This window comes from Corvus kubaryi, unplaced genomic scaffold (assembly GCF_017639235.1).
Source record: "Corvus kubaryi isolate FWS band 111438036 unplaced genomic scaffold, C.kubaryi_AGA036_p1.0 37395, whole genome shotgun sequence".
Classification (NCBI taxonomy): Eukaryota; Metazoa; Chordata; class Aves; order Passeriformes; family Corvidae; genus Corvus; species Corvus kubaryi.
The window spans coordinates 6,734,936-6,744,665 of NW_024581134.1; the positions used below are offsets into that span (position 1 = coordinate 6,734,936).

The 9,730-nt window shown below is 58.9% G+C and overlaps 1 protein-coding gene across 2 annotated transcripts in view; it reads right to left on the reverse strand.

Moving 5' to 3' along the window:
* The window catches only part of LOC121670185 (endothelin receptor type B-like), a 10,371-nt gene extending 4,432 nt beyond the window's left edge, over positions 1-5,939 (reverse strand). Inside the window, exons 1-4 of one of the 2 annotated variants that reach the window (XM_042040063.1) lie at positions 5,767-5,939; positions 1,550-2,062; positions 691-803; positions 31-235 (exon numbers count right to left, since the gene is read on the reverse strand). In XM_042040063.1, coding sequence (XP_041895997.1) covers positions 31-235; positions 691-803; positions 1,550-2,062; positions 5,767-5,781 — 846 coding nt within the window. In that variant the 5' untranslated portion in view covers positions 5,782-5,939. Of the gene's footprint in view, positions 1-30; positions 236-690; positions 804-1,549; positions 2,063-5,695 lie in introns of both variants that reach the window. The other variant, XM_042040064.1, reaches the window with a different exon arrangement.
* Positions 5,940-9,730: the final 3,791 nt, after the last annotated feature.

The window sequence follows — 9,730 nt, forward strand, 5'->3', positions numbered from 1 at the left end:
GTTGGGGTTGGGACTGGGATGCACACGTACCCTCATGAAGCGGGATTTCTGCTCCGAGGCCAGCATGCACACCCACAGGTGCTGCTCCCAGTAGCTCAGCTCCACCATGTCGAAGGCGATGGCCTCGGGCACTGCCAGCACGATGGCCACTGCCCAGATCAGCAGCACCTCCACGGCCTTCCACATGGGGATCCCAATGCCCTGGATCCGGCTCCAGGACGCCACTGCCCGGTACCTGCCCAAGGGTGGGAATGGGACGGGAAGAGCAGCCAGGGAGGGGAGGAGAAGGAGCAGATTAGCACTGTCCCCAAAGGTCCTTTCCCTCACACCTTCCTCCTTCACCTCTGGACCTTCTTGAGTGGAACGGGAAGCAGGGGCTGGATGGATGGATGGATGGATGGGATGGGATGGGATGGGATGGGATGGGATGGGATGGGATGGGATGGGGGCTGTCCTTGACCAGCCTTGCCACCCTTCCCAGCACCCCACCCACACCACTATCCTCCCTCAGCCTTTCCCAGCAGGATTTCTACTCTGTCACTGGAGAGCTCCTGCTGGATTTCAGCTCCACGCGAGAGCAGCCTGTTCCCATCTTGGCACTGGCCTGGCAACGCGCTCCTGGCTCTGCCTTGGGTGGCAGCAAAGGGACGAGGCAGGCTGGGCAGGGCAGGCGTGGCTGTCGTGTCTCACCTGTCGATGCTGAGGGCACAGAGGCTGAGCACCGTGATGCCCACGGAGGCTTTCTGGATGAAGGGCACCAGCTTGCAGACCTGCACTCCAAAGGGCCAGTCCTTGGCCAGGAGCTGGGGAGGAACCACAGGTTACCAGGCTGCTTTGGGAATGTGTGGGGAGCCCACGGAGAGCAGGGGGAGCTCTCAGAGGTTCCCACCACTGGGAAGGTGCCGTGGGCGCTCTCCCATGGTTTGTTGGCACTGGGAAACTTTGGTTTCCCTGACTGGACACAGAGATGAAGGATGGTCCAGACACCAGCTCCTGACTCCAGACCCTGGGGGGTTTGGAATGGATCTGAGTCCTAAACTCCACACGGGGCTACTTTGGGTTGTTTTCAAAGGGAGAATGAAAGTCATGCTCTGACACAGCCAAAATCCAGCCTGGACAGCCCCAAAGCCGTGTGTCCTGAGCCTTTTCCAGACCCTGACCTCTGAGCACGCTCACGTTCCTGACAGAGCCCAGGCTCTGCAGCCCCACGTTCAGCTGTGACAAGCAGAGGTGGGGACAACATGTCCTGAAGGCTGGAGAGATCCAGGCCACTCATTCATGAGGACAAAAATGAGCCTGAATTCTGTCCCTTTCTGTCCCCTGACCCCTGGGGCCCTTCCTGAGGTTACCCCAGAACCTTTCCAGCTCTTTCCTTCAGCCTCAGCAGCAGCGCAAATCATGGCATGCCAGAGGGGTTTCACAGGGACACCTTCCACTGTCCCAAGCTGCTCCCAGCCCCATCCAGCCCGGCCTCAGACACTTCCAGGGATCCAGGGGTGGCCACAGCTCATCCAAGAGCCCCACCCCAGCCGTGCCACGCGGACCCCACCTTGTAGACGTTGATGGGCAGCGCGATGAGGATGTAGAGCAGGTCGCCCAGCGCCAGGCTGGCGATGAGGACGTTGGGCCCGTTCCTCATGCACTTGTTCCTGTAGATGATGCGCAGCAGCGTGGAGTTGCCGATGATGCCCACGACGAAGATGGTGCAGGACACGATGGTGTTGATGTACTTGAAGACGTGGCGGATGTCCGCGGGCTTGGTGCACACGGGCAGCAGCGGCGGCTCCGAGGGGACGTTGCCGGGGCTGCTCTCCGAGAGGTTGGACAGCGGGACGCCCCGGAAGAGGCCGGGCTGGACCAGGCTGTAGGCCTGCTCCTGGCTGAGCACCTCGAGGGGCACGGGGCTCTCCTGGAAGGCCCGTGGGGTCTGGCTGTGTGTCCCCGAGAAGAGGCAGATGAGGAAAACGGCCAGAGCGGTGGGAGCTGGGATTGGTCCCGCTGAGCAGCGGGGGGCAGGAGTCCTCATGGTGCTTGTGGAATGTCCCTGGGGCCTTGCAGAGATCTGCCAGGGGAGAAAGGGAGCAGGGAGAGACATTGTTTAGCAGAGAAGGAGGGATGGGAAATCAGAGAGTAGAAAAGTTGTTCAGCTGGGAAAGGAGGAGGCTGAGGGCAGACCTCGCTGGGGCCTGGAACCTCCTCCTGAGGGGCAGCTCCGATCTCTGTTCCCTGTGAGCAGGGACAGGCCCCAGGGAACGGCTGGAGCTGTGCCAGGGCAGGGTTAGGTTGGATATCAGGAAAGGTTCTTCCCCCAGAGGGGGCTGGGCACTGCCCAGGCTCCCCAGGGAATGGGCACGGCCCCGAGGCTGCCAGAGCTCCAGGAGCGTTGGGACAGCGCTGCCAGGGATGCCCAGGGTGGGGTTGTTGGGGTGTCTGGGCAGGGCCAGGAGCTGGGCTGGATGATCCCTGTGGGTCCCTTCCAACCTGGGGTACTCTGTGTTATGGTTCAATTCTATTTCTGAGTTGCTGGAGAGCTCCATCATCCCAGCACACAGAAACGATGCCAGATCGGATCCCATCAGGTCAGAGCTGCTGACCCTGAGGGGGGAATTAGTGCTGCTAAATTTAAACAGCTCAGTGGAACAAACTGGAAGGAGAACAAACGGCCCCTTGTGCCTCTGACAGGCCCTGCCCCTGAGGGCACCTGCCTGTGCTCGGAGAGTGCTGGACGGTGACTGCACCTCCTGCTCCTGTGGCCAATCCCAATCCCCTCCTCTGCCCATCCCTCTCCTCACTTAGAATCTCAGAATCCCAGAATCATTAACATTGGAAAAGCCTTCCAGGATCATCGAGTCCAAGCTGTGCCCGATGCCCACCTTGTCACCAGCCCAGAGCTCTGAGTGCCACCTCCTTGGACACCTCCAGGGATGGGCACTCCAAACCTCCTTGGGCAGCCCCTGCCAAACCCTGAGCACCCTTTCCATGAGGAAATTCCTGCTGCTGTCCACCCTGAGCTTCCCCTGGCCCAGCCTGAGGCCGTTCCCTCTCCTCCTGTCCCTGTTCCCTGGGAGCAGACCCCGACCTCCCCAGCTGTCCCCTCCTGTCAGAGAGTTGTAGGGTTTCGTTTTGGGTCATTTCGTTCCTGGCAGGTTGAGGATGCAGTTTTGGGGCACATCTGGGCAGTTCTGCAGTCCCACCTCGGGGTCCACAGAACCAGCAGGACTTTTCCAGTTCGTTCCATGGGGAAACTGGAGCCGGTCCCAGGGGCTGCCCCTGCCGAGGGAAGACTCAGCACAGTCCTGCAGGGAGCCCTGATGGGAAAACACTGCAGGGCTTTTTCCAGCAATGCCGTATTGATACCTGACATCTCACCCCGATTTATGCGCAGCAGCTCAGCCCCTCCTTCCCCATCCCCATTAACTGCACCCCTTCCTCCCCACATCCCCCGTGCCCGCTCGGCTCCGTGCTCAGGGGTATAAATCTCCCGGGGCTCTTTCCAGCCCTGGCTGCTGGCACAGGAAAAGCTCTCCAGGGCTGGAACACCAATAAATATGCCCGGGGTGGGTTTGCTTGGCTCGGCTCTGACGGCGCTTCCAGGCAGGAGGAGCCTGGAGAAGGCTGAGGGTGGCCGTGGCACCGGCCTGGGGGCTGTGGGTTTGAGGAAGAGGTTTCTGGATGATCCAGGCTTGGAAATGAGCCCGGAGAAGGAGTGGGAGAGGGCAGCGAGCTCCAGTCTATTCCTCAGACAGGGATAAGTCCGGGGGATCCTGGCTGGAGTGAGTGGGGAGCGCTTTTGTCAAACCGTGAAACTTCCCAGCTCTGAAGGCAGAAGCCATTGCTGGACTGGGAACCGGAGCCTTTGCGAGAGTCCCGGGGGTTTCCCCGCTCCAGAGGAGCAAGTGAGGCAGGGAGCAGGGAGCCTGATGGGGACTGGGGACTCGAGCTCTGCTCTGACTCCTCCAGGCAGAGCTGGGAGGGATCTGATCCCACACCCGCTGCATCCCGGGATCCGATCCCAAACCCGCTGCATCCCGGGATCCGATCCCAAACCTGCTGCATCCCGGGATCTGATCCCAGGACCATCCACCCCGGGCTGTAGCAGGGTTCTCCCTGCCCATGGCAAGGGGAAACCCGGGCCCAGCACTGCTCCCAGCCCGGGGAGAGGTGGCCAGGCCAGCCAGGAGCCCCCAGCTCCGCCCGCAGCTCCTGCGGACACAGCGCTGCCTCCCCCGGGGCTCGGGCTCGGTGGAAGTGCCTGGGCTGGGCTGGGAAGGGGGGAAGAAAGGGAGGGAGAGAATGGATAAATACCCCAAAGGATCACAAAGCTGGACACAAATCCCTGCTCTGACCCGTTCCAGGGATTTCAGCCTTGCTCAACTCCCCAGCCCCCTTGTCCCCCCGGCCGCAGCAGGGACAGGGGTCCCCCGGGCTGTCCTGACCTCTCCTCCCCGCCGTGCCCACAGGGTTGCAGCTCTCAGAAGAGGGCAGATCCAGCTCAGAATTCCTGCCTGAGGTCCCTGGGGGCTCACAGGGACCAGCTGTGGCTGGAGGACAGCGCTGGCACTGGCAGAGGCTGCCAGAGCACCCCCGTCAGTGGCGCCCAGAGCCCCCCACAGCCCTGGGCTGTTTTATCTGCCCAGCCTGACCTCAGAGCTCTGGGAAAGACAAATGCAGAAGCATCAAAGCCCTGGGGCTTGGCAGAGGAGCTCATGTGAGGGAGGATCACAGGACACGACTCCTGCCCGGCCGCTCTGCGGCGCAGCTGCGAAGCACCGGAGAAGCAAAACCCCATCTCGCCTTTCTCCCCATCTTGCCTTAAACTTCATCAAATCTTTTACTAAATCCGAAATTTAGGCAAAGAGAAACACAATTTTCTCCTGTCCAGCTGCCCATTTACTCCTTGCTCTTCCCATCTTGGAGTGTTGGAAGCACAGCCCTTCCTCAGCTGAGGGAAACTGAGGCATGGGAGCATCAAGAACTTGCTGAGATGGGAAACCAATCCCAGCACGGCTTAACCCCAGGTCCTCTGAGCTCTGCTTGTGTCGCTGATCCTTCAGGGAGGTGACCTTGTGCCTGGAGGGACCATCCCCATCCCACCTGCCCGGCCGAGCTGCTGCTGTCGGAGAATTGCTCTCACCCATCCCAGCAGGGATTTTAACTGTGCCGAGCCCAAATCGCAGCTGAGCCCGCTGGAATCCTGACACGGACCTCGGGGAGTGACTCCCAGAGAGAAAACAAGACTGAAAACTGTCACCACAGCCCTACAGAGCCTGATCCTGCCCAAAAGGTGCCGTGTGTGGGCTGGGGATCCCTCTTCCCTGGGAGCCCAGGAGAGCCCAGGGCAGCACCCTCACCTCCGGCAGCCTCTCCCTCCATCCTCCACCTCCTCCTCCTCTCCCTCCCTTCCAGAGCACCTCCACCTTGCCACACTCATCTCTCCAGACACCAAACACAGCTTTTCTGTGGATAAATATTGCAGCAAAATCTCTGCGGATGGAGGAGAGGAGGGCGAGAGGTGACAGTAGCACATCCCACTGCTCCCTGCCCTGAGCCCAGCCTGCTCCAGGAGAAGAAGGAGTTTCCACCAGAGCTGTGCTGGATTTCTCCTCTCCCTGCCCACATCCTGGACTTTGTCCAAGCACCGTGGTCCCTTCAAGGCCTTCCCCAGAGGGGGCTGTAAACCCTGCAAAAAACTCACCCTGGCACAAGAAATCGTTTTGTTTGCAGATGAATGCACAGAACTGCAGAGCTTTCCGCTGGAGTCGTTACCTTCCTGGTGACCATGGAATTTGGGTGCTCCTGGGAGCTGTTCCTTCCCCCTCACAGCTCCGGGATGCTGGGCATGTCCTGGGAGATCTGCAGAGGTTTGGATCCTGGAGGTGGCTTTTGTGTGGGGGCTGGGGCTGCGGGGAATGCTCCTTCCTCCCGTGCCTCCTGCAGTGGGAGGTTTTATAGGACACCCCAGGGCTCCCCCAGCACAGCCCCTGCGACCAATGGCTGAGGGTGGGATGGGGATGGAGGAGGGAAAAGCAGGAGGAACACGGGATAGCTCTGGGAAGGAGTAAAAATAATAAACAAATAGAGCTGGACAGGGGGTGGCACCGTCTGCTGTGTGAGTGACGGGATCCTCTCATCTCAAGATTTGTTCAAAGTTGCTGATGAGAACTGGACCAGCCTGGCTTTCCTCAGAGGTCAAGGTTTGGAAATAGGGTAGAAATCATCTGTATTGGTTGTTTGGGTGCTTTCTTCCTTCTTTGTGTGAAAGCAGAAGGTCTGTGTCTCTCCTCTGAGTCATTTCCATGATTCCGTGAATATTCAGTGAATTAAAGCTGTGGGCAATCCATGGAAAATTATGTCTTCATTTACTCCTGCCCTTGTTGATCAGAGCCAAGAGGAGAACAAAACCTCATTCAGGCTCTTCCCTCTTCATCCCAAAGTGGAGGCAACTCAGGGATCTGCCACCCTCCCGTCTCTCCGTGGTTTCCCAGCCTTGGCCCTGTAGATCAGGTTGGGATCACCCAGGGACAGACACGGCCCCAGCAGCTCCTTCCTCCAGCCAAGGTACCAGAACCAACCCAGGTGCTGAGGGAGGTGATTTTGTTGTTCTCATTTTAAAGTTGAATATTTTATTCGAACAGTCACTTTATGCTTCTTTGGAGCAGAAGGATTTTTATGAGGTCCTGAGGATCACATTTCTCCTTCTCTTTGGATACGTTTTAGACTCAGATATTCTGCTTTCCATTCTCCAGCTCAGTCATCCTTGCCCATCTCACTTTGGAGTGAGGAGCCTGTGGGGAAGGACACTCAGGAAAAGCCAGGTTTGGTAGGAAGGATACTCAGGCAAAGCCAGGTTTGGTGGGAAGCACATGCAGGAAAAGCCAAGTTTGGTGGGAAGGACACTCAGGAAAAGCCAGGTTTGGTGGGAAGGACACTCAGGAAAAGCCGGGTTTGGTGGGAAGGACACGCAGGAAAAGCCAGGTTTGGTGGGCTGGGCTGGAGGGACACCGCCCATCCCCGGCCGTGCTTGGAGCACTCAGCTGGTGCCCCCTTTATGGCCAGTGACACTCAGAGGTGTCTCCACCTTGAAATCTGTGTCCCAGAGTTGACTCTGGAGCTCCGTGGATCATTTCTGCCCCTTGGTGCATCCCTGGGACTCTGGGGCTGGACTCCTGCTCTGGCTCAGGTGGGAGCAAACAAGTCCATTCCCGGCTGGAGGCTTTGAGGGGCCCCAGGAGGTGCCCTGGCCCCGTCCCCTCGGCTCAGTCCATGCCTGGGCAGAGCAGGAAGCAGCCCCTCAAAGGGCTCCTCTGCCCAGGGCAGAATCCACGGCATGGCTTTAACCACCCTTTAACCCCTCCAGGAGGGGCTGCAGCCTTTCCTTGGCTCTCCTCCCAAAACAGAGGAATTTGGGGCCTGCCGGGCCCCCCTCCCCGACCCCTGGCAGGGTCCTGCAGCCTATTCTGGGCCAGTCACGTTTCTGCACGGGACAGGGCATGAATGGCCCTCTCTGTTCTGCCAGAGACAAAGGATGGCTCCAACCCCTCGGAGACCCCCAGGAAAACCCAACCTTGTCCAGCCAGAGCGGCCCTGACACACATTGGGGTGCAAGGCTGGTGTTGAGTCACTCCAGCGATGAGAATGAAACCCCAAAGTGATGCCAAATCCCGTGATTTGTGTCACAGCAGGAAAGCAGCTTCCAGGGGAGCTCAGAGATCCCTGAGGTCTGGAGAGAGCCACAGCTCAGGGAATCCATCCCTCATGGCCTTGCTGCTGTGGGAACACGCTGATAGATTGGTAGTCCAAGCCACTGGAACAGCTTTGCCAGACAAGGATTGGTGATGGAAAATCGCTGCTGCTCCCAGCCAGAGTCACAGGGTTTAACCTGCAGGTGTGGGACAAGTGTGGGACTGCCCCACAGAGGCTCAGCTGGGCTCCGGTTTGGGGTGTGGGGATTGAGAGGAATCCGATTTACAGGTGTGGTCACCGAGCAGAGCAACCTCTGGAAGAATCACTGGGAGGTTCACCCTACCCCCCCCAACATCTGGGTGCTCACCCCATGGCAGAGGGAATGCAGCTGTGTGCCCTAAGATGTGCCCAAGAGGGGGTGGAGATGCCTCCCAGCCCCCCCAATAATTGACCTAATTATGGCACTAATTAGGGCACTAATTGGTCTTTATGGCCCTGGACACCCAGCCCGGCCCCAGACCCCGTTTCAGTTCAGCCGGAGGAGTCCCGGTCTGCAGGCGTGAGTCTGTGTTATCCCAAATGCAGGGAGGGGGCTGTGGGACAGCAGGGATGCCCGGGAGGAGGGAATATTCCTGGGAGCATCACAGACAGAGCCTCTCCTCTGGCACCTGAACAGGAAAACTCGGAGATGGTCCCTCGGGAATTCAAACAGGTGAAACATTACGGAGAAGAGACTGCTGGGGACCTGCAGGGACAAATCCTTCAGGAAGATGTTTTTCCAGGGTTGTCAGCTGGCAAACCCTGCTGCTTTTGGGAGGCCTGGTGTCCTCTGACTGAAGTGCTGGGTGTATTTCTGTTCAGGCATCCTCTGGGAAGGCTTGGATTTAGTTCTGGGGCACTGGGAATGCTGATGTGGAATGCTCTAAAACTGCCTCCCAGCCCAACACCTCCGCTGGCATCACTTAAAATAAATAAATAGAAGATTGTGCCTGCATTTCTGGTCATATTCCTTAAATCCTGCTGCCAGCATTCCCCTCGCCCTGCCCCTTATGCCAGAGGGGTCTGGAGTGCTGGAGAACAGCTCTGGCACCTTTCCAGTGGTGCTTTTCTGTTGCAAATATTTTCATTCGCATCAAGCTCTGATCTCTGAGCTTCTCCTTTCCCCCCTCCAGGCTGATATTCCCCTGTTTTAACTCCTGGAGCAACCCAGCAGAGCAGCAACGAGGAGTGAAGAGAGCCAGAGGTGGTGCCAGCTCACACCCTGCCCTCTGTTCCTTTCCTTCCTCATGGAGAATTGAGTCTGAAGTCTCAGAGATGCCCTTCAGACGAGTCAGGAGAAATGCCCCAGTGGCTGGGGAGAACTTGGAAGCAGTGGGATGAAAACCCCCATCCCTCCCATTTTGCTGCCCCTCATCCCCACCCTGCCCTGTGTCAGGCCAAGAGGAATTCCAGGTAAACTCCCTGGATCCCCCACTGTGAAACCTCCAGCAGCTCCAGGCTGGATCCCACCAAGCCGTGAATGTTCTCCTGCGCAAGGAGCTGGGAAATGGGGATTATTTCAGTGTCTGCAGCTACATCCCCTCCCTCCAGCCGGGACGGGTGAGCGCAGGAACGGGATTGTTCGGGCGCACGGGACTTTCCCTTCCCTGGAGGAGCGGGTGCCTCGGGAAGCGGAGCCAGATCCCTGCTGTTCCCACGAGCCCGCGCTGACCCCGCACTTGAAGTTTTTCTGCTCATAACTTTCTTATCAGCCGGGGCCGAGTGAAGTCAAGTTCCTTGGAGTTCTCCGGAGTTGTTTGGAGAGGGACGGGGCGTTCACGGCCCCGCCTGGGCGGCACGGGGAGCTCCGGGCCAGCGGGAGGGACAGGGGACGGGGGACAAGGGACGGGGGACAGGGGACAGGGGACGGGGAGAAGGGGGACAGGGGGACAGGGGACAGGGGAAAGGGGGACAGGGGGACAGGGGAAAGGGGACACGGGAAAGGGGAAAGGGGACAGGGGAAAGGGGACAGGGGACGGGGGACAGGGGACAGCGGGAGGGACAGGGG